At 41.2% G+C, this 24,386-nt stretch overlaps 1 protein-coding gene across 7 annotated transcripts in view; it reads left to right on the top strand.

Moving 5' to 3' along the window:
* LOC129354005 (glutamate receptor 1-like) overlaps positions 1–24,386 on the top strand; it is a 114,747-nt gene that overhangs the window by 66,179 nt on the left and 24,182 nt on the right. For 5 of the 7 annotated variants that reach the window (XM_055023476.1, XM_055023475.1, XM_055023478.1 and 2 more), the window contains exons 5-13: positions 7,832–7,885; positions 8,596–8,754; positions 10,553–10,720; positions 12,078–12,191; positions 18,311–18,421; positions 19,862–20,068; positions 21,603–21,818; positions 23,719–23,842; positions 23,965–24,106. In XM_055023476.1, coding sequence (XP_054879451.1) covers positions 7,832–7,885; positions 8,596–8,754; positions 10,553–10,720; positions 12,078–12,191; positions 18,311–18,421; positions 19,862–20,068; positions 21,603–21,818; positions 23,719–23,842; positions 23,965–24,106 — 1,295 coding nt within the window. The remainder of the gene's footprint in view (positions 1–7,831; positions 7,886–8,595; positions 8,755–10,552; positions 10,721–12,077; positions 12,192–18,310; positions 18,422–19,861; positions 20,069–21,602; positions 21,819–23,718; positions 23,843–23,964; positions 24,107–24,386) is intronic. The other 2 variants (XM_055023481.1, XM_055023477.1) reach the window with 1 other exon arrangement.

Genomic DNA, 24,386 nt, shown 5'->3' with positions numbered 1-24,386 from the left:
CTGGGAACATCTGGCAGAATCCCCTGTGAGATGGAGCTTTAACTCCCATCTCCGGCAGAGCTTCAAACACATCCCAGGGGAGGTGGGGGACATTGAGTCTGGCTCGGGTGGTTGCTGAGGCAAAAACTCGGGCATGGGAGGAGTTAAGAGAGGCCATGGAGAAAGACTTCCGTATGGCTTCGAGGCAATTCTGGTCCACCATCCGGCGTCTCAGGAGGAGGAAGCAGTGTAGCACCAACACTGTTTACAGTGTGGGTGGTGTGCTGCTGACCTCGACTCGGGACGTTGTGGGTCGGTGGGCGGAGTACTTTGAAGACTTCGAAGACCTCCACCAACATGCCTTTCATTGAGGAAGCTGAACCTGAGGACTCTGGGTTGGGCTCTCTGATCTCTGGGGACGTGGTCGCCAAGGTGGTCAAAAAGCTCCTCGGTGGCAGGGCCCCGTGGGTGGATGAGATTCGTTCTGGGTTCCTTAAGGCTCTGGATGTTGTAGGGTTGTGTTGGTTGACACGACTCTGCAATATCGCATGGACATCGGGGGCAGTTCCCCTGGATTGGCAGGCTGGAGTGGTGGTCTCCCTGTTCAAAAAGGGGGATCGAAGAGTGGGCTCCAATTATGGAGGGATTACACTCTTAAAAGTCTCCCTGGCAAGCTCTATTCAGGGGTACTGGAGAGGAGGGTCTGTCGGATAGTCGAACCTCGGATTTTGGAGGAACAGTGTGTTTTTCGTCCTGGTCGTGGAACACTGGACCAGCTCTACACCCTCAGCAGGGTCCTGGAGGGTGCATGGGAGTTTGCCCAACCGGTCTACATGTGTTTTGTGGACTTAGAGAAGGCGTTCGACCGTGTCCCTCAGGGTGCCCTGTGGGGGGTTCTCCGGGAGTATGTGGTACTGGGCTCTTTGATACTGGCTGTCTGGTCCCTGTATAACTGGTGTCAAAGTCTGGTCCACATTGCCGGCAATAAGTCGGGCTCTTTTCCAGTGAGGATTGGACTCCGCCAGAGCTGCGCTTTGTCACCGATTCTGTTCATTACTTTCATGAACAGAATTTCTAGGCGCAGCCGAGGTGTTGAGGGGATCCGTTTTGGTGGTCTTAGGATCCATCTCTGGTTTTTGCATTTAATGTGGTCCTATTGGCTTCATCGGGACCTGATCTGCAGCTCTCGTTGGAGCGGTTCGCAGCCGAGTGTGAAGCGGCTGGGACGAGGATCAGTGCCTCCAAGTCCGAAACCATGGTATTGAGCCATGGGGGATGTCCTGCCCATGGTATTGGGCAGGACATCCCCCTCAACCTTCTCCGGGTTGAGGGGGATGTCCTGCCCCAAGTGGAGGAGTTCAAGTATCTTGGGATCTTGTTTATGAATGAGGGAAGAAGGGAGCGGGAGATCGACAGGGGGATTGGTGGAGCGTCCGCCGTGAAGCGGGCGTTGTACCGGTCCGTCATGGTGAAGAGAGAGCTGAGTCAAAAAGCGAAGCTCTCGATTTTCCGGTCAATCTACATTTCTACCCTCATCTATGGTCATGAGCTTTGGGTCATGACCGAAAGAACGAGATCTCGGATACAAGCGGCCGAAATTGGTTTCCTCCATAGGGTGTCTGGCCTCCCTTAGAGATAGGGTGAGAAGCTCGGTCATCCGGGAGGGACTCAGAGTAGAGCCACTGCTCCTCCACATGGAGAGGAGCCAGTTGAGGCTCAGGCATCTGGTTAGGATGCCTCCTGGACGCCTCCCTGGTGAGGTGTTTCGGGCATGTCCCACCGGGAGGAGGCCCCGGGGAAGACCCAGGACATGCTGGAGGGACTATGTCTCCTGGCTGGCCTGGGAACGCCTCGGGATTCCCCCGGAAGAGCTGGAACAAGTGGCTGGAGAGAGGGAAGTCTGGGCCTCCCTTCTGAAGCTGCTAGCCCCGCGACCCGACCTGGATAAGCGGTGGGTGGGTTGGAGGATGGATGGATGGATGGATGGATGGATGATTTGTCATCAGTGTGACCTCCTATATTAGAGCAGTTAGCCAAACTTGTGTTAACACACATTCTGAGGACATTCTGAGGACAGGAACAACGTCGGTGGAGAAGCAGTTTCTGTTAAACATTAGTCTGGAAAATATTCCAACAAAAAGGTTTCAATTGCCAATGTTCCCACTGTGAATTCAGAAAGTGCAAATATGAGATTAATAACAGCTCAAGCTTGGCTGGACTTTGCATATTAAGTTTGCATAATAAATGTTAGGTTACATTTATAGTTTCTGGTCATTTTTGGAGAAAACCCAAAGCAGCATATGAGTGGAAATAGCTCATACAAACTGTCAGCCAGGGTGGTTGAGGGCTGATGCCAGGGCCGGCCCAAGCTTCAATCGGCCCCAACTGGTTGCTCAGTTTGCTTGTGCCATGGGCTGGCCTGGGCTGATTTGGGAAATCTGCCTATTTATATGCCAAACTATTGTACAATTATATCATCTGTCCAAGGGCTAAAGCTTGCTTGACGCTGGGTAGAAAGTAATTGGGTTTTTACTAACCATGAAATTTAAATTACGAAAATAATTTAAATTTAATGAAAGAAAACACGGCAATTTAGAGAAAAAAAATTTTGATTAAAAAAAAACAGTATTTGTGTTGACCTGAGGTGTTGTTTTTTTTTTGGAAACACTTTTTTCGAATCTCATGAGTCAATATGAAGAAACACAGCAGTAATAGCAGTAATAGGAGGATGATGGTTTGTTTTTGATTTTCATGGATAATGAACAACTGGCTCCACCAGAGATCTCAGAGCATCACACAGTTCATAAAAAATTGTCTGTCATCCCAAAGTGTTGAATCCATAGCTCTTCTGTCAAATCGCCTACTACACTTTTCCTCAAAACAATGTATAGATATTTGTTCCCAGATATAAGAGGCTTGTCACTCCAAGCCTTGTCCTGAACAAAATGCTGTTCTGATCACTGATAGATGAAGGAGTGGCATGGCTGACTTATGACTAAATCTCATGTAATTTACATCCATCTGTGCCATGATTTTTAATGACTTATCATGTGAACAAGATTATTCACGTGATTTTAGTCAAATTTTTTTATTTATTGGACACACTGCAGTTGTGTTTTTACATTAGCAGAACAGCAACAAAGATTTGGACACATTTGTCATGGAAAAGAAGAGCAAAGTTTAGCTCACCTCTCAACCAATGACTGCATGAGATAGGGAAGAACCTGCAAGGACAGGCGGGTAAAGACTGGCTGGATTTGTATTTGTATTTGGCTCACTGTTTTAGAATCTCCTAAGAGAAAAGATAGATGTAAGTATAGGCAAACAGATCGAGGCAGCAGTGATCTGCTGACCCTAATACAAACCCAGAATGAGAGGAGGCGTTAATACGCTGCAGTCCAGGCCAGAATAACCAGATGGCAGACAAAAATTCATTAGGCATCAAATTAAATGATTGTTTTAAAAAGACTGATAAGCCAGAAGAGGCCTGAAAAACAAGAGCAGACTTTCTGCTGTTTTGTCACTATGTGGTAAAAACTGACCACTTTTTCTTTTATTTTAACTCAAAGCAGCTGTACTGGAGTCTCTCTATCCTCCTTTCTTCCTTTGGAGAGCAGCTGTTGTCTGCCAGCTGCTAAGAGCCCATTAGTGCTGGTGTCAGTTTGACAGTACTGTCCAAACAAGCAGCCACTCTCTGAAACTACATCACAACACAGTAAATAAGGCTGACTGGGAAAGGAACAATATTTCCTTTCAGATTAGGCGAGTAGAGCTGATGTTTACTTTAAAATGATTCAATGCTGTCGATAGTTTCTTAAGAAACGAGTGAGGACATCTCTGCAGCTATGAGCTGAACTAGAAACTAAACCATGAAAGATCTCGGAGGGAAAGAGCTGCAAGACAAACAAATACACTCAATCCTGATGTTCACAGCTGGTCGTCTTTGTGCTTTTAAGAGGGAGTGTAGACACTTCTCCTTCAAACAGGAGCCTCTTGGCTAACTTGCTAAAGTCACTGTCTGGTGTCCCGTGTACATGTGCCAACGTAATGTGAGGTGACTGTACTGTTCCAGACAGACATTGGTCAGTGAGTGTTTTTTAGGAACAGAAGGTCTGAGATAGTTACCTGGGAAACCTTAGGAACATGAATATGGTTGGGTGGTTGTCAAGTCACCCAGAAATGAAGTAGAGCTGGATCTGAAGAGAGCAGTGGATTATTGTCTCCTTTTCTGGGAGTGCAGGATTTGGTAACAGCAAGGTGTGAACATCATAAGAATATCAGACATTCAAGAAGGAAGGAGATTCACACTGAATGAGACGTTCAGTGTGACCGGCGTGTCTCCATCATAATATTCTTTACAAATGGAATTCATTGGGTTTGACACTGATGTCCCTTTCCAGCAGATTCTGCTCATTCAAATTCAGATATGTTTGTGGAGAATGCATTTTTATCTCATTATCTGCCCGTGTTTGTGTGAAATCACTGACCAACATCCCAGTGCATACAGACATTTAGGTGGATGATGCTTGTCCCTGTTGTTGGATCCACTATCTGCTCACTGATCAGAGATGCTGAACATTTGTGCTCAGAGCTCTTTGATGTCAGGTTCAGCAATAATTGACTGGCATCAACGAGAAAGGAAAAAGGAGCAAGTGCAAAGATGATTTTGTTTTGTTTTTTTCAAATTTACAAGAATAAGCACAGAAGACAGATAAGAAGAGAGAGCTGGAGAAACAAGACAAAAAAAGATTTGATTTGTGTACTTTTAGGAAAATAAAACCTTTTCGGCACAAATTCTAATAACCTAAAACCAGTTGTTAGTTTGTTTCCATTGACCTGAGACTAACCTGAGAGCCAGGTGCTGCTCTGATCCATCAAATGCTTCTTCTGGCTTCACTGATTTAGTTTAGCTTTGTTCGAATTATCACACACTGTTCCACTTGACTGCAGCTTCATTCAGTCAGTTTAGTTGTGAGTTAAGTCTCAAGTGGCTTTTGCTGATGGTTCACTGTTGGTATATCAAAATAATCTTATGTAATGATTAATAAAAACGTCAGACCATAAAAAGCTGAAAAAAAGTAAAGTCCATAAGACATTGAATGACCTGTCTATCTTTCTGAGACGGGTCATTCTCTGGAAGTTTTAAACATATCAGTCAAATGCTCCACCATCTGCTGCTAAGGATAACACAGTGAAACATCAAACTTAGTGCCAATTTTGAGCAGAGACTTAAATATGATTTGTCAATCCAGAGGAAATCTGACTAATCATTGGAATTTATTAATATAAATTCCTTAATCTCCATAGATGACAGAAAATATCTTCCTTACTTTGTCTTTGAGGCTTGATCAAAACAAATAGGAATCTATGCCAATGTGAGGGATGCATACAGAACAACACCCCTCCCCCCACCAGGGAAGTCAGATCACAACCTCGTTCACCTGGACATCATGCCCAGGATCTCCTGCAATCCCCTACCAGGCAGATGTTGGTGTGGAGGATGCCATCCTCTACCTGCTGCACCGGGCCCACTCCCACCTGGATAAGGGCAGTGGCACAGTGAGGATCCTTTTCTTGGACTTCTCCAGTGCCTTTAATACAATCCAGCCCCTTCTGCTGGACAAACTAAACAGCATGGGAGTGGACCAGCACCTGGTCACCTGGATCCATAGTTACCTCACCAACAGGCCGCAGTATGTCAGGCTAAAGGACACCGTGTCTGACACTGTGGTCAGCAGCACAGGAGCCCCTCAGGGCACAGTGCTGGCCCCTCTTCTCTTCACCCTGTACTCCTCTGACTTCCACTACAACTCGGAGCTGTGCCACATACAGAAGTATGCCGATGACACAGCCATAGTCGGATGTATCAGGGACGACGGAGAGGAAGAATATCGCTGTCTGGTGAGGGACTTTGCTCTCTGGTGCCACACAAACAACCTGGAACTCAACACCTCTAAGACGAAGGAGCTGGTTATAGACTTTGGGAGGTCCAGACCAAAGCCGAGACCAGTCGTACTAGAGGGAACGGAGGTTGAGGTCGTGGGCTCCTACAAATACCTCGGGCTGTGGCTGGACAGTAAACTGGATTGGTCAAAACACACCAGCCACCTGTACGGGAAGGTGCAGAGCAGGATGTACTTCCTGAGGAGACTGCGGTCCTTTAACATCTGCAGCAAACTGCTGTGGATGTTCTACCAGTCAGTGATCGCCAGTGTCCTCTTCTACACGGTGGAGTGCTGGGGAGGCAGCACATCCAAGAAGGACACGTCCAGACTGGACAAACTGATCAGGCGTGCCGGCTCTGTGGTCGGCATGAAGCTGGACTCTCTGGTGACGGTGGCAGAGGCGAGGACACTGAACAAACTGCTGGACATCATGGACGATAGCAGCCACCCTCTACACGCCGTCATCAGCAGCCAGAGGAGCCTGTTCAGTGACAGACTGCTGCTTCCCAAGTGCCGGACCAATAGATTCAAGAACTCCTTTGTCCCCCACGCCTTCAGACTGTACAACTCCTCACTGGGGGGTCGGAGGTGACACAGGACAGAGGGAAGAAGGAGTATTTCTCTACAATGTGAACTCCATATTTATCAGGCCTAACCACACAGTGAAATACCATATCACTGGTTAGTCTATCCACCAAATTGCTGTATTTTCCTTTTGTGTTGTATTTATATTCTTTGTTTTGTATTTATGTTTTTATTACATTTACTGTGTACCTTGTATTTAATTTGTATTTTTTTGTTTTCTTTTGCGTGAAGGCAAGACCCTTCACTGTGTGCCACTTTTCTGCCTGTAAGCTACTGGTAACTTTAATATCCTGAGGGAGTCTTCCCAAGGGATCAATAAAGTACAAGTCTAAGTCTAAGGTCTTCAACTGGTGGGCAACATTTTGCATTGTTTTATGAAAATACTTTGCAGCAAAAATAAAAACTTCAATTAAAAAAATCACTTATCAAATAAAGTTTTATTCTAATTGTGAGTCATTTGGGTTATTTCTGCATTGATCTTGGCTTCTACAGAAGTAACTTCCAAAAGTGTTCACTTCGTTTCAGAGTTTATTCTGAAACTAAGCCTTTCTTATCTTTAACTTTATTTTGCAATAATCTGGTAACATTAATCCGAAAGGTAACTTGGAATTGTTGATTAAAGAAAAGCAAAGTCTGATCTTGCAGTAAGTGCATACCAAAAAGACTTCGGAAAAGCATTCAGAACAGAGATTTAAAGTTGACTCTAAACTGTTCTCATCTCCCAGGTTTAGGCCTGAAATATGGTGACATCACTACTTTGCTGTTTGAAATATTGGGACAAGCAAATCGATGCCATTCCATTAAGGGTGAAGAAACAGAAGCTGAAATGGTTGGGAAGCTTTCATAGAGAGCAGCCCTCTGATGTGATTTGATTGGTTTTATCCTTTTTCAGAATAAAACTCAAATTATAGCAGAGGGAATGAAGGAAGTGGAAGATGGAGGAGAAAGTGGAGGGCGGTTTCAACAGCTTCCTCCTTCAAAATTGAGCAGCTGTGCTCCTGAACGTTTACTGACTGATGCTCATTAAAAGTTGGACCACAGAGGAAAGAAATGACTAGCACCTGCTTCTTTCTCCTCCTCTCGTCCTCTTTCTACTGCCTCCTGCTCTTCCTCCTCAACAACCATTTCTTTCTGCGTCTTCAAACGTCTTCTAGCATCATCTGTCTGTTGACTCAAATCTAAGGATACCCTCCTGCTTTCTTGCCCTCTCTTTTGGATGGTGATGAAGAACAGATGAATCTGATTAATGTGTAACATCATGATTAAACACATCAGGAAAATGTAATTAACAGATAAAGTACGATGGAATTCTGTCTTTTCAGATTGCAGCTCAAAAGAGAAACTTGAAGAACTACCATTACATCCTGGCCAACTTGGTGAGTCAGAGTTTCTAAAATCCCATTGATGAATATGAAAATGGCAGTCTGACTGTTGGTGAAGAAAATTCCCCCAGTGAGGGGGAAATTGTTCCCAGTTTAAAGTGACAGAGGATTATTAGTAAAAAAAAAAATCATTTTTAGGACATTTCTACCATTAAAATGAATAAAATGTACTAAATATTCCAATTGTATTTATTCTGATGAGAAGGTGAACAGATGTTTTTTCCAACTGTTAAGAGATGAAGTGTCAATAGATCAAGACAAATAGCTATCAATCTGTCAATCCTTTCCATGTCCGGGCCGGGTGACGTTTCCCATGTTGAGTCAAATTAAGCCGCAGGCTCCACTCCTGGTGGTGCCCGTCTGTCAATTCCTTTAACAAAACACATTAGTTCTCGCAGCTAGCTGCGTTCTTCATCAACGCACGAGCCGAGTGATCCATCGCTAAGAGTTGTCTGTTTGACAACTATATATACATATATATATATATTTGTGTGTGTGGGTGTGTGTGTGTGTGTGTGTTAAAAATACATCAATTACTTTTCTTTAAATTTTTTATTGGCTCTAGTGGCCTTTATTTGATAGTTAATTGGGTAATTAGAGAAGGGGATATTTTCAGTCAGTGCATAATCTGTTAAATGCAAAAGTGAGGCAATGAAACTTGCAGATATTAAGTTCCTTTTGTTCTTTCTCTGTATTTTGCTCAGGGTTTTCTGGACCTGAATGTGACAGAGTTTCAGAAGTTGGCACCAAATGTGACAGGCTTCCAGCTGGTGAACCGAACCTGCCCAGCTGTGGAGAAAATCAATGAAGACTGGATGGGCTTTGACAGCAAAGACCTCAAACTGACACGAAAGAGACTCAAGGTGAACACACACTCGGACAGCTTTATAGTTCGAGCTATATTGGAACTTTGTACAGTTTTCAACTCATTTTAATAACACCTTACCTCTATAAATGGAACTAGGATTTGGTTCCTACAAGGCCCACTAGTCTTCAGAAGAGCCTATGAAAGAAAAGGACCTAATGCAGAAACACAAACATGTATATCACTAAAGTTTTTTTTTTTCATCATTTCAACATGTCTGCCATTCTACAGAGAGAAGAATTATTCACAAGTGGAAAATATTTCAGACATCTTCCAATCTGGATGTCCCAGCAGATTTATCCCAAAGGTCAAAATATCCAGTCTTCAGAAAATGAACAAAAAACAAAGTTCTTAAGATAATGGCCTAAGCCTTTTTTAATTATTTGAATTTTTTATTTATTTTAATTTTTTTTTGCCAAAGGGGATTTTTTTTCCAATTTATCTTTTGGCAACTGAAAAAAGGAGACATTTTTTGTAAAAATCACTTTTGGCCATTATTTTAAGTAGGTGACAATATTAAATGTTAAAATTCATTAGAAAAAGAAATAAAAAGTCCTAACAAACATGGCTATCTTTATCTCTGCCATATGGCTTACCAAAGTCAGGGTGTTTAGTCATGAAATGGAGCGGTGTGCTTAGTGTTACGACCCGTCTAGTGGTGGCCAGGTCAGAACACGAAGGATCCATCCTCTTCAGATCTCAAGCAGCCAGCACACATGAAGTTGAACATTTTATAATGTTATTTATTTTAAAAAGATGTATTTTTGGATTGAGATGTTACAGCAAGTGGAGCATATGGCTTCAGAGTGAGCTAATGCTGAAAACAACAAACAAAAGGAAACTATCTGAATATTAACTAACTTACCTAATTGAAAGTAAAGAAACCAAATGACAAAAACTAAACTCCGTAACTAAGAAAAACAGGAGAAAACTAATGAAACATAAAGGGCAGCTCAGTCCTACAAACTCCAGGACTTTTCATGATTTTACAGACAGACAATGTGGCCGGTTGAAATGAGCTGAGGATGGATGACAGGAAATGCGCGACTTCAGCTTTTATATCCGTCACCTTCAGGAGGCCACCAATCGGACGTCTCCGTCATCTTCCGGAAACCAATCAGAGACAGGCACCTGCACACTCATATTTGCATAATGGAACGACGCCAGTCGTAACATTATATAAACCACACTTTGATGAGCTTTTTCTTCACACGAGGAATTATGAGTTTTAATGAATTATGAGTTTTAATGAAAGCCAGCCTGAATGTAAACATACTGATAAACATTCATGTGCTCCTCTCATCATTCTCAGGGAGATGATAATCACTTTTATGCAAATTTAGCACCTCATCTGAAAATGACAGACTGGCAGATGAAGACTACAATGTGGTTGTTGCAAAATTTTGAACATTTTAGAAGACTTGTTTGATCACTCCTATGAAAGCCATATGCAGTTACACATCTCTTCTGACACAAGCAAGCTTTCTACGATGCAAGTCTTACAGAAGTTTGCATTAGGTAAAAAGCTGTATGACTTTTTTTTTAACTCAAGGAAGAACAGATGAAATCATTTCTGCAGTAAAAAATGAAGCAATGGAAATTATTGTTATTTTAGATCATTCCTAAATAAATTTGCTATTTTGGAGTGGGGGCTTTCCTTCTCTGTGAAGCACTTTGTTGCTTTATGTCATATTTATTTTTATTTATTTATTTTTACTTTTGTATTTCTTTTCTGTTCTTTGAGAGAAAAATAAAGCAGGATTTTAACAGTTTATCCCTGAAATGTGTTTTCTCAGTACACAGGAGCTCTGACCTACGACGGCGTCAACGTCATGGTGAAAGCTTTTCAAAACCTGCGCCGGCAGCGCATTGACATCTCTCGCCGTGGTAATGCAGGGGAGTGTCTGGCCAACCCACCAGCACCATGGGGACAAGGCATCGACATCCAGAGAGCTCTGCAGCTCGTAAGCATGAAAGCTGCTTACGTAGCAGCTTCTTGTTGCATTCTGACATAAATATTTTAAAACATAAAACAAACAATTTCAGGGTTACAACTCAGATAAAATAATACAACGAATGCCAGAAAACTATTGCATTCTAATTGCACATTATGGCAATTTTTTGTCTTAAAATTCTTAATCTCATGTTTTTATTTTTTGCCTCTTTTCCAAAATAATTTTTTTATGGGTATGTCTCAAACACATCTAAGTTTTATCAAAGTTCAATTAGTAAGCTGAACATTTTTACTAAATACAAACCTATCCCTTAGGTGATATTTATGCTATTTTACAAGTGCAATATAGAGGACACTTACATTAAATACTACTTTCTTTATAAAGAAGTGTTCACACATTGCTTATAGTTATTCATTTATTTCAAGGAAGGCAAATTATTAATTACACTTAGACTGCAATGGCTATTGTTTTATTCATTAAACAAGATAAGAGTTTGTTTTCTGAGGAAAAAGTTTGGAGACTAACATTGCTGGCCCACGTAGCTGAAATAACTTCAATAAAACATTTCTTGTAGCCTTTGCCAGTTTCTGACACCAGTCTTATAGAAATTTGCCCTGATTTTGTATGTACAATTTATTTCAAGTCATCCCACAGCATCACAGTGAGACCCTTCCAATTCAGACAGTGCTTGGAAGACTGTCTTTCAGGCTATTGTTCTGTTACAGTAGCTTAACTGACATCCCGTAATCCAAGGGTTCAGCATGACGTTGGTCCATTCTTTGCAGCTAGAATAGCTTCAGCCCTTCTGGGAAGGCTGTCCACAAGGTTTAGGAGAGTTTATGGGGATTTTTAGCCATTCTCCCAGAAGCGCCTTTGTGAGTTCACACACTGATGTTGGAAGCCTGGCTCTCTGTCTCCGTTCTAATTCATTGCAAAGGTGTTCTATTGGGTTGAGGTCAAGACTGTGCAGACCAGTCCAATTCATCTACACCAGACTGCCATCCATGTGTTCATGAACCTTGCTTTGTGCTCCAAACTGTTCCCACAAAGGTGAAACTAAGGGACCAAGCCAAGCAATATATATACACTGCTCCAAAAAATAAAGAGAACACTCAAACAACACAATATAACTCCAAGTAAATCAAACTTCTGTGAAATCAAACTGTCCACTTAGAAAGCAACACTGATGATAATCAATATCACCTGCTGTTGTTCAAATGGAATATATATATATATATATATATATATATATATATATATATATATATATATATATATATATGCTGAATTGCATACGTATACTGTACATAGACACAAACTTCTGTATTTTTTTTCTTTGTTCTAAAATGCTGAAAGTAATGTTTAGTTTTTGCAGGTTCGTCTTGAAGGACTGACTGGTCACGTTGAGTTTAATGAGCGAGGACATCGCACCAACTACACCTTGACTGTGATGGAGCTCAGCCACATGGGGCCCCGGAAGGTGCAGCTGCTCATTGTTTCATTAGAGTACCAGATTTCTAGCCAAACTTTAGGAAAGCAAGTCAGCAGGTTTTAGCTACATTAGTTCCTTCAGTAATTAGTTCTCTCTACTCTGATTAAATCTGTGATAATCAGTACAATCAGCATATGCTTAGGGTAGAAACCTGCAGACTCTCAACTTTCTATTGAATTCTTTCAAACCCTAATATCCCTCCATTGTTATTATGCGAAAAATCACAGCTTTAATAGAACCTAACCAGGCCAGAAAAAGGTAAAATTGGTCTTTGTTTGGATTCACTGTGATTCCTAGTATAGAAAAAACAAAAATAGACCCATAATGATCCAAAACTGTGTTACCAGAGATTTAAGGCAACGCAAAAGAGACGAGTTTAAAATGCAAAGAGATACTAAAGATAAAGGAGAACGAGGCAAAATTAAGAAGCCAGCCACAAAATGGAAATTTACAATAAAATAAAGTGGGATCCCAAATGAGATGAACATTCAACCACTCCTCACATCTTCAGCAGGCTTGATAGGTTTTACATTAATGTTGTTTTTCTGCTCAGGTCAATTTGTACAAAATTATGACTTAAACGTGAATTAATATTAATGCGTTTTTTTATGGTAAGGCAAGATATGAACAACTGGACAATAAGAGGAAGGTGACAAGCTGGGTGTGATGATGGGTTCAATATTTCTAGCCCACATGCAGAACACAACACAGGAGAGTAGTTATGGTGAAGTGAATTTATTAGAACAATGATAAGTGGTTACGGTGAGGTAAGCGGTCTGGTCCAGGAGGGGATTGGGCTCACGGAACGGTCAGCACACTATGGGAAGTACAGCAGAGAGATGGTGAGTTCAAAGCCGTCGGTCACGGGAGCGCTAACAGATTAATTGGATGGATCTTACTTGTAGAACTGAAGTTCGTTGTTTGGGGAGGATTGCTGAAGTGTCCAGGGTTCTTGCTTCCTCGTGGGTCCAGGAAAGCCAGCACTTAGCCACAGAAATCCAGAAAGCAACGAGGGAGTGCAATGGAGGGAAGACAGGTGAGTCGGAGAATCCAGGAGGAACTTGCAATCAGATGAAGGAGGTGAGTTTGGAAACTTGGGCAACCAGTGGGTACGTTCCACGGCATCACGAGGAGGTCTTGATGATGAAAACCAGGTTGATCATCACAAGGGGATCCAGGGCGTCTCAGAGGAAACACCTGACGACAGAAAACAACAAGGAGATTCACTCGGAGGTCAAAACAACAAGGAGAAACAGAGACTAGCTCTTGGAGGCTCAGAGGTACCGTTACTGGCTAACACTCAGGCAGCGAAGTACTGGCAGTCAGCTCCTCTTGTACTCCTTGCCTGATGAGCAGATTAGATTTGGGTGCACAGGATGACAGCACACCACTCTGGAGAGAGGTGAGTCTGGAGTTATCTGGTTGCAGAATGGTGAGTAGCAGCATGACAGAAACCCACAAGAAAACCAAAGAAGAGCAGGAGGGAAGTGACAAGTGGTAATCCGTGATGAGGGAAGGATCTAAAATAAAAGAACCAGGGACCCATGAGCGATCCTCCGGACCGTAGCCCTCCCAATCGACGAGGTACTGCCAGCCGCAACGTCACCGAAAGGAGTCTACGATCTGGTGGACAGAGTACGCCGGACGGCCATCAACTTCACGGGGGGAAGAAGTGAGTTAAATTTTAGCATGAAGTGCAGTACAGAAATTTCTCCAAACTTGGAAAATAAATTGAGGTCCTCGGTCAGACAGGATTTTCTGCGGAATGCCATGCAAGCTGAACACATGTTTAATTAATAGTTGAGTGGTTTGAAAAGCTGTGGGTAACTTATAGAGTGGGACGAAATGGAAGGCTTTAGAAAAACGGGTCAACTATGGTTAGGATGGTGGTCATACATTTGCAGGGTGGTAGACCAGTGACAAAGTCAACAGAAATGTGTGACCCTGGGCGTTTGGGTATGGGTAGTGGCTGAAGTAGACAGGACGGAGGTTGATGGGATGATTTATTTCTTGAACAGACTCTGGAGGCTAGAACATATTTCTTTACATCTTTATGAATAGAAGAACACCAGAATTCACAGTTAATGAGAGTAGTGGTTCGGCTGATACCTGGATGACCGGAGAACTTAGAGGCGTGGATCCACTGGAGAATACGGACTCAGACAGAGGTTGGAACATAGATCTTATTAGATCTACGTAATATTAATTCACTCATGTTCCTCTAATTCTGGTGTTCTCATGAATCGGGGCCTGGTTCGGACAGTTGAGCTTGTTCAATGAGATCCTCAATCTCCCAGGGTACCGCTGCCATGGTGCAGCTGGGGGAAGAGTAGTTGCCCGGACTCTCTCCGAGTCGTCAGGTGAGTGGAGACGGGAACGAACATCTGACTTTATATTTCTGAACCCTGGGCAGTAGGAGATGGAGAGGTTAAACCTGGAGAAAAACAATGACCAACAGGACTGTCAGGGATTAAGCCTTTTAGCAGATTGCAGGTATGACAGGTTTTTATGATCGGTCCAGACCAGCACCGGGTGTTCAGTTTCCTCCAACCAGTGCCGGCACTCCTCCAGGGCCAGCTTGATGGCCAACAGTTCCCGATCCCTGACATCATAGTTTCGTTCGGGAGGGGATAATCTGCCAGAATAGAAAGCACAAGGGTGAGTTTTATTGTCATGGGAGGATATCTGGGTCAGGACGGCTCCTGTGCCGGTGTCAGATGCGTCAACTTCTACAGTGAACTGTTTGGATGGGTCTGGTTGGATGAGTATGGGAGCATTTGCGAAAAGGTTCTTGAGTTGCGTAAAGGCGGCTTCTGCCTCTGGGCTCCAACTGAACAAATTCTTGGTTGAGGTGAGGGCAATTAGTGGTAGGACAGTCTGACTGTAATTACAGATAAATCGGCAGTAGAAATTAGTGAAACCAAGGAAACGCTGGCATTGTTTGCGGGTTTCAGGGGTCGGCCAGTCCAGCACCGGCCAGATCTTCTCCTCCGAGGGTCTTACCTGTCCGCCCCCAAGTATGAATCTGAGGAATGACACTGATGATTGGTGGAACTCACATTTCTCAGCTTTGACAAATATTTTGTTAGGAGATGCTGTTGGACCAGATGGACATGATGCTCATGTTCCTCTAAAGACTTGGAGTAAATCAAAATATCATCCAGATATACAAACACAAAGTCATTTAGAAAATCCCTCAACACATCATTGATGAGGGCCTGGAAAAAGGCAGGGGCATTAGACAACCCAAAAGGCATCACAAGGTACTCAAAGTGACCTACGGGTGTCTTAAAAGCTGTCTTCCATTCATTGCCTTTTCGAATTCAGAGTAAATGGTAAGCATTTCATAAATCAAGTTTAGAAAAAACGGTTGCTCCCTGAACAGATTCAAAGGCAGAGGATAACAAAGGCAGGAGATACTTATTTTTGACTGTTATGCTATTTAACCCTCTGTAATCAATGCAGGGTCTAAGTGAACCATCTTTCTTTCCCACAAAAAAACCCCCACCCCCAATGGAGAGGAGGATGGGCAGATTACGCCGGCTGCCAGAGACTCCTTAATATACTTCTCCATAGTCTCTCTTTGATGGGGAGATGCTGTAGAGGCGGCTTGTGGGTAATGGAGCACCGGGGAGGAGATCTATGGAACAGTCGGTAAGGTTGATGTGGAGGTAATGAGAGGACCTTGGATTTACTGAAGACAGGGGCAAGGTCATGATATTCAAGGGGATGGTCGACAGGCAGGCGGATCTGCTTCTTGCGGTTCTGCCGGTGGCGGACCTCGGGGAACAGCTGAACGGAGACAAGATGAATGACAGAAGGGTGACCAGGACCAGGATTTGACATACCTGTCTGAGCGGTTTATCCGGTGGTTATGTTGTTGGAGCCATTTGAAACCTAAAATGATGGGCGAGTTGGACGTGGGGAAGACCAGAAATGAAGCTCATTCACTGTAGTTTCCGGAAATAATTAAATGTAACAGTTTAGTTTGACGAGTTATTTGTGGAAGGGCTTTTCCATCCAGGGCAGTGACACGTAATGAAACAGTTAATGGTTTTGTTTTTTAAGGTTTTGTTGAGAGCATTAAAATAAGTGCTCTTTAATGCGGTTGAATACCAGTCTGTAGCTGCAGCTCTTATTCTGAAATCTATAGCAAATCCCACTATAGAACATTGAGCCTGCTTGACTTTCATTAGCTTGTGTGAATTAAATGATATATCGGAGTCCTGTCTAAATACTTGTTGGAACTCTTTCAAAAATTTGTCAAACAAGCAGTCATAACTGGCATGGAAAAGAAAATGGGCCTGGGCCCAGTCTAATCCCCCCCCCCCCAAACACAGAGACAAAACATAAGCAACCTTAACGCTGTCTTGGGAAAAACTCTGAGGGTAATGATTGAATATTATAGAGCATTGCAGCAGAAAACATTAATTCACTGTAGGTCACCAGAGCACCGTTCAGGAATGGGATGATGAACGTGGGCTGGACCGGATCTGGAACTGCCACTGGATCTGGAGAGCGAGTCCGAGGAACAGAACATTTGAGAAAATTTGCAATTTCTATTAACTGCCAGTTGGTTTTGGCTTTTTGTGTGCTAAGTTCTCTTAATGCGATTTCATGCGACTATAGCAAGGTATGTTGTTCAGTTAAGGTTCTCCTGATTGTGTCTGCTGGGCTTGTTTGATGGCCGGAGTGTTCTGTCATGGTGGGTTCAATATTTCTAGCCCACATGCAGAACACAACACAGGAGAGTAGTTATGGTGAAGTGAATTTATTAGAACAATGATAAGTGGTTACGGTGAGGTAAGCGGTCTGGTCCAGGAGGGGATTGGGCTCACGGAACGGTCAGCACACTATGGGAAGTACAGCAGAGAGATGGCGAGTTCAAAGCCGTCGGTCACGGGAGCGCTAACAGATTAATTGGATGGATCTTACTTGTAGAACTGAAGTTCGTTGTTTGGGGAGGATTGCTGAAGTGTCCAGGTTCTTGCTTCCTCGTGGGTCCAGGAAAGCCAGCACTTAGCCACAGAAATCCAGAAAGCAACGAGGGAGTGCAATGGAGGGAAGACAGGTGAGTCGGAGAATCCAGGAGGAACTTGCAATCAGATGAAGGAGGTGAGTTTGGAAACTTGGGCAACCAGTGGGTACATTCCACGGCATCACGAGGAGGTCTTGATGATGAAAACCAGGTGGATCATCACAAGGGGGATCCAGGGCGTCTCAGGGGAAACACCTGACGACAGAAAACAACAAGGAGATTCACTCGGAGGTCAAAACAACAAGGAGAAACAGAGACTAGCTCTTGGAGGCTCAGAGGTACCGTTACTGGCTAACACTCAGGCAGCGAAGTACTGGCAGTCAGCTCCTCTTGTACTCCTTGCCTAATGAGCAGATTAGATTTGGGTGCACAGGATGACAGCACACCACTCTGGAGAGAGGTGAGTCTGGAGCTATCTGGTTGCAGAATGGTGAGTAGCAGCATGACAGAAACCCACAAGAAAACCAAAGAACCCCAGAACACAACACTGGGTTGAAGATTTCATTCGAAACAGCTGCAACAGTAAAATTCAGATATAAGGTGAAACTCCTGAGTGTGTATGGTTTAGTTATTATAATTCTGAAGATTTATTTCATGTGAAGCTCCTATTGAAGTACAATGTTGTCATTTGACCAGAATAAACTAAAAAGCTTCTTGACCAGTGACTACTGGACAAGTGGTCACATAATCTACAGCTCCGTGTTTTCTTGAAAACCAAACACATCATTTTTGCAACAATATTTTGTTGTCAAAGATCTGGCCTCCTTGCAATAAGTGAGTCAACCATATTTCCTGGAGTCAAATGAGACTAAGCAAATCTGCTGTGTAAGGTCTTAACCTGTGCACCCAAAAAATTGTTTAGGCAATAATTTTGTTTAGTTTTATTTGGTCCTTTTTTCCTGTCTTTTTTCATTTTGATTTTCCTTTTTTTTTTCTTTTTTCTCAATTTCTTTTCCTCCCATTTATTGGTTTCTTTTATAAAACATTAATAAATCTTTAACCTTTTCCTGGTCTGTGCTGAGTGTCCCTCGCTGTGATTTTAATGAGCTTGTTGTTGCTTCGCATCCAGATAGGCTTCTGGAATGAGAAGAGAGGCTACGTGCATACACCCGTCTCCCGGCTGGCGAAAGAAGAGCTGGTTAATCTTCTGAACAAAACCTACATTGTCACCACCATATTGGTGAGACTGGGAGAATGACATGCTGCACAGTTCATCTTCACTTTAACTTTACTGACATACTAATCACTCTATTGGTATTGAATGACCATTTCCTGTTTCAGCAGAGCTGTTCTTAGCCTCAAGTGAGCTGTATAGAAATAAATCTGAAATTCAATCTGAATTTCAGAGCAATCAGAAATGTCCTAATTATTTTCTACTTTTGTCAATAGTTTTTTTTCTGTTCCTTTTCAAAGAACCCAGTTTATGGAGTAAATAGGAATATGTGTGTAATTTCAAACTATTTTTTCCAAAATTGTTTTTACCAGATTATACATGTTTCTTGCATCAAGATAAATGATTCTCTTCTCCCTTGAAGATTCTGATTTCAGAAACTGAAACTGTAGACTTCATAAGATAATAAGGAAACTTTTTTCCTACATTTTGTTATGTGAGCTCTAATTACTGGACACTCCACCAATGATTTTTCTTTCTGGTTAAATTTTTTTTTGTCTTTTTCAGTACAATTTCATCCAAAACCACATAAACTAAAAAGCTTCTTGGCCAGTTAATTTTTAGTGGGAAATGGGTAATGGATGAAATTTCAGCCATTACAATTTCACCCATTAATTGGTGACATCAATAAACTTACTGACGTCAGCAACAGTGGCAGGCTTATGTGATGGTGCTAAGGTCTGTGTGAATACTGTAGAGAATAATATCATTAATGTGGCTTTTAGTGATCACCTGCACTCTGCATCATTTCAACAAGAAACAGAAATGATCAGCATGAGCAACATTAGCATTATCATGCTTAGACCTCTGGAAATAACCAGACGTTGTGGGTTTATCCAGAAAACTCGGTAGCTCCTCTGAACTTCTACTTTTTAATATGGAAGTATAAATCCATCAATGGGTGATTGGAGTTAAAATCAATGAAAATAGAAAGCAGTTTAGAGAAAACTATGGATTATACTTCAGAACTGTCTCAGGGCCATCAAACTCATTTTCATTTTAGCCATTAATGTTAGTCATGAATGTTCTCAAGAGTGGATTGTATTTGAATGTATTGATAAAACACATTAAAAGACTGTTAAGATATTAATAGCTGTCAATAAACTCAGAGGTATGCATTTGTGGGAAAAATCTGGGGATCTGTGGATTTTGTATGAATTTCCACATTAGTGGAATCACAGAAAACTGGAGTGACTGATTGATGTGGCTTGACATCAGCAATACAGGACCACAAAAAGGACAGGATTTGAATTTGACACAATTGTTAAGAATTTTAATCATCCTATGTCTACTTTTTTGTTTGCACATAATACCAAAATGTGTTATTTTATCATGACACACAGCTCCCACAGATGGAGGCGAAAAAATAAAGGGCTTGATTTGTTAAATGAATCTAAATCTAAATCTTGATCAAATAAAAGTGATGACTGTTTGTCTCTGTGGTCACAGGAAGCTCCCTACATGATGCTGAAGAAGAACCACGAGCAGTTTGCAGGAAATGACAAGTACGAAGGTTATTGTGCTGAACTGGCATCTGAGATTGCCAAACATGTTGGCTTCACCTACCAGCTACAACTGGTGGGAGACGGAAAGTATGGATCCAGAGACCCGGAGACAAAGCAGTGGAATGGCATGGTGGGAGAACTGGTCTATGGGGTGAGTTTAGATATAACCATCAGTTACAGAATCCAGGTCAATTAAACTGTTCAGCTAATCTGGTGACAACTCTACACAAAAGTATGGAAGAGAGCAGAAGTTTTTTTACTGTCCCACAGTGGGGAAATTTCTGTGCAACAATTATGGAACAAAAACAAAATAAAAATACTATACAGTAAGAGCAAAATTCACTCATAAAACAACATTCAAACAAAGGCACTCATATTGCATTTTGAACACACTGTTTCATTGAAAAATGTAATGCGTTCGTGAAATCAGCTACCATTTATGGAAATATTAATAACAGAGATTTCAAGAAGAGTGAGCTTCCTCTTCAGTTTTTGGAGGCTGAAGGAATAAATAGGAACAAACCAGATATGCCACACATCTCTAGAGCATTTCCATACAAATTAAAATAATCATGCCTCTCAGCATTGTATCACAAAGGCACAATACAGCTTCTACTTTTTAAATATCTAAATAGAACTTTCTCTGACTTGAGGAAGTCAGAGAAGAGTTATTTTAATACTCTTGAAGTGTAAATACTGTGAAATAGTAACAAGCTTAAGAACATTGGGTTGTGATCCAAACTGGAGCGTTTCCTCCTCTGTTCTGGTTTTAAAAAAATAGTCCATCGTCAGCAAAATTTGCTTCAAATCTTAGTTACGTCGACACCTTTTAGTGGAGTAAGTAGCAGCTTTGCATTATAAATAAATATATTTGCTGTCAGAAGTATTAGTTAGCTTTAGATCTGATTTTTTTTATAAGATAGGCCTTTCTTGTACTCAGTAGGTAATAAAACGACAGTAAATTTTTCACAACTCATATAAACAGCCCGTTTTGTACCTTGTATTGGATACATGCTAAAAAAACTGACTGGCTTAAACAATAAGCTGAGGAAAATTATGTTGCTTTTTGTTAAAAGTCATATTAATGAAAACTAGATTAGATATCAGCTGTAATACTTCTTAACCATGTTTGTTCTGTAATATGACTGAGGCTGGGTTTTCAAGTCAGCAAGTTATGCTGGTGTCAAAGACAAAAGATGTTATGACACTGGGTTATATAATGGCGGTAAACTGAGTGGATTACGGCATGGGGCCCCACTCGGTATTGTGGGACCCAACCCCCATACTTGTATTGGGTTCCACAATGCCAGTGTATAAGTGGGAAAAAAAAAACATTCTTATTTATACAGGTTTGTTTCAGATTTTTTATTTTATGCAAATGCTATTTTTCATGACAGAGTACATGTGGACAGTATCAAAGAAAACATTGAAAATAAGGCAAGCATGTGGGCTATAACATATGTACAAGGAAGGTGTTGCTTTGACATCTTTTCACTTGAGCAAAGAAATTGCTTTTGTAAGTTAGGTCAAGTGTTTTAAAAAGCACCTGTTTTGAGCTTCATGCTCACATCAACAGTGACAGCTCTACAGATGTTTTCATTATGAGTCAGTGAACATGTTCACTGTTTTTACCAAACAAAGACATCCTCCACTGGGTGACATCTCTTGTCTGTGTCCTCCTGTAGAAGGCAGACATGGCCGTCGCCCCTCTGACAATCACTCTCGTCCGAGAGCAAGACATTGACTTCACCAAACCCTTCATGTCTCTGGGAATCTCCATCATGATCAAGAAACCAACCAAGTCCAAGCCAGGCGTTTTCTCCTTCCTTGACCCGCTGGCCTATGAGATCTGGATGTGCATAGTTTTTGCCTACATTGGAGTCAGTGTGGTGCTCTTTCTGGTATGATGGCAGGGGCCAGAAATGTTTGCTCATGTAGACTTGTTTCTAATCAAATTTGTACAAACACAAAGTATTCTTCAATATTTGTAAAAAGCAGAATGAACTAAAAACTATAAGTACATCCACCCTATATTTGGAAGCTACTAGTTATTGAGTAATTATTTAGGAAAATTAGAACTGTCAAAAATTTAATCAAACTTAAAATTACAAATGGAATAGTTTATATATGTTGTCGGAAGTTGGAGACAAATGACATAATGTCAAATTGACATGGAGCCCAACACACCAACACACATCCGACATATTTAGCAAATGTATGCTTAGACAACGCAATAAATGCCATCCATTGTTCAGGATTTTTTTCCCTTCTTCATGCATTAGTTATTATTGACCTGTAGCAAAGAGCCAATATGGGTAAATGAATGTTATGCTGTGTGGTGGTGAACAGCAAGAAGCATTTAACTGCATTGTTTTTTTGTCAGTGACACACTTATTTTTTCCATGCAGAAATATTTGCTGTATCAGCCCAATAAAGCATTATTTTGATCCTTATCCATCATTTCTTTGCTTACATATGTTCATTTCTACTTTCTGCATGTCTTAAAACAATTTCTATAAAAGAAATTGTGCACATTTATGATTTTTGCTTAAAATAATAGTTTCATTTATTTTTTCCGGCCCTTTTTTATATTTGGTTAAGCGCAATATAATTCTGGAAGGTTTAGATTTAAATCACCAAATACAATTACAGAAGCTTTGTGGAAGTAAAATATGGTCTGTGCTTTTAAAAAGGGTTTGATTTTGTCACCAGAAAAAATATATTTATTTGTTTTAATATTAAGAAAGTTGTAGTTGTGTTTTAGTTACTCATTTAAAACTGGATTCTCCTTTGACATTGTTTTCTTTGATAGGCGTCAGTCTCATTTCCCATCAGAAACAAACTAATTAGTTAAATGTAAATTATTTCAAATATAAATATACCAAGGGTACACTGTAAAAAACAACGGCTCTAATTTACAATAAAATACTGGCAGCTGTGGTTGCTAGAAGTTTACTATCTTTATACGGTAAAGTTCTGACAACCATAACTTCAGTTAAAACTGTGAAATTGGCTCACTGGTGATGCAGAAATCATCACAGGTAAATGAAAGATGCTGACGGTTGTGAAAAATTAGATGCAATAGCCCTTTAGCCATTTCCCGAATTGGAAGCTGCAATTGGAAACCAACTTCAGATTCATCCAAGCAGCAGGGCCTAACATGCAGTTCTCTTAATGAATGACAAAGCGATGGTTGACATAAAATTAAATAATCCCAAATACATCATTTAATAAAAGTCTCTCATAAATGATGGTGGCATCAGCTCTGGGATCCACCTGATCTTGATTCTGAGCCTGAATATTGAAAATTGATTCACCAGATCAATGTCTGGTCTACCTTTGAGATTTCAGTTTGGTGTATAAAATGCATTATTAAAAAATAAACCAAAACATGACACCAGCATTCTATTCTTTGTAAAAATTACTTTTACGGTCTGTTTTATGGTTTTACATTGTAGTTATAAATATCAGCAAAATTAGTAATTTTGGCCGATTAGTACCATTAATTTTAGAGTAATTAACTGCTGGCAATATTACAATATTTTTCTATGTATTTTACAATTACTTATATTTTTACAATATATTTCCATGTTTTCTACATTTCATGACAAAATTACTGGAAATATATGTTTATTGAGTTATTGGAATTCCATGTATTTTCTACAGTAATAAATGTTTTGGATATCACGGTCAGTAACTTGATGTTTCACCATTTTTTACCATAAATTTGCAGATTTTATTGCAGTTTTGACTTACAGTAATGCCATATATTTTTTACGATAATAAAATGACTTTTTGCAGGTGAGTCGTTTCAGTCCCTATGAGTGGCAAGGTGAAGAGTCCGATGAAGAAGCTGAAACTGTTCCAGATTCAGCATCTCGACGAGTTCCTCCCTCTTCATACTCAGAAGACCCTCACTCTCCAGGTTTCCCCCTTTTTCAACATCATCACCACCTCATAAACTCGCTTCCATGTTGTGATTCTTACTTTAATCATCAAATAATCAAAGTTTAATTAGTCCGTTTTTGTCATCATTTTTTCTTTCAGGTCACTCTCAGGCTCAGAATCAGAACCAGAACCAGCAGAAAGATAAAGAAACTCCTGAACACAATAATGACTTTGGGATCTTTAATTCTCTCTGGTTCTCACTTGGGGCCTTCATGCAGCAGGGCTGTGACATCTCCCCCAGGTAAGACCGAATTGCATAAAAAGAAATTGTGCGATAATTGATGCATATGTAGACAGAAGATCACATAGCCAGTATTTTTATTCACTAAGCTGCCTGTCTAAAGCAAAATGTCAGAGAGACTTTTTGTCATAGCTGAGCTGTGATTAAACCACCAGTTTCTGATGTAGACACACACACTTGCATTCATGAAACATTTGATTGCATGCGACATGGTGACTGATTTTTAGTGTTTTCAGCCGAGGTCAGGCTTGAGGCCGTTTCTATTCTCCATGTCTGTCAG

The sequence above is a fragment of the Poeciliopsis prolifica genome, unplaced genomic scaffold (genome assembly GCF_027474105.1).
Source record: "Poeciliopsis prolifica strain line A6 unplaced genomic scaffold, Auburn_PproV2 SCAFFOLD101, whole genome shotgun sequence".
NCBI classification, from domain to species: domain Eukaryota; kingdom Metazoa; phylum Chordata; class Actinopteri; order Cyprinodontiformes; family Poeciliidae; genus Poeciliopsis; species Poeciliopsis prolifica.
Note: the sequence above shows the minus strand (reverse complement) of the source record. Positions and strands in the feature narration are given on the sequence as shown.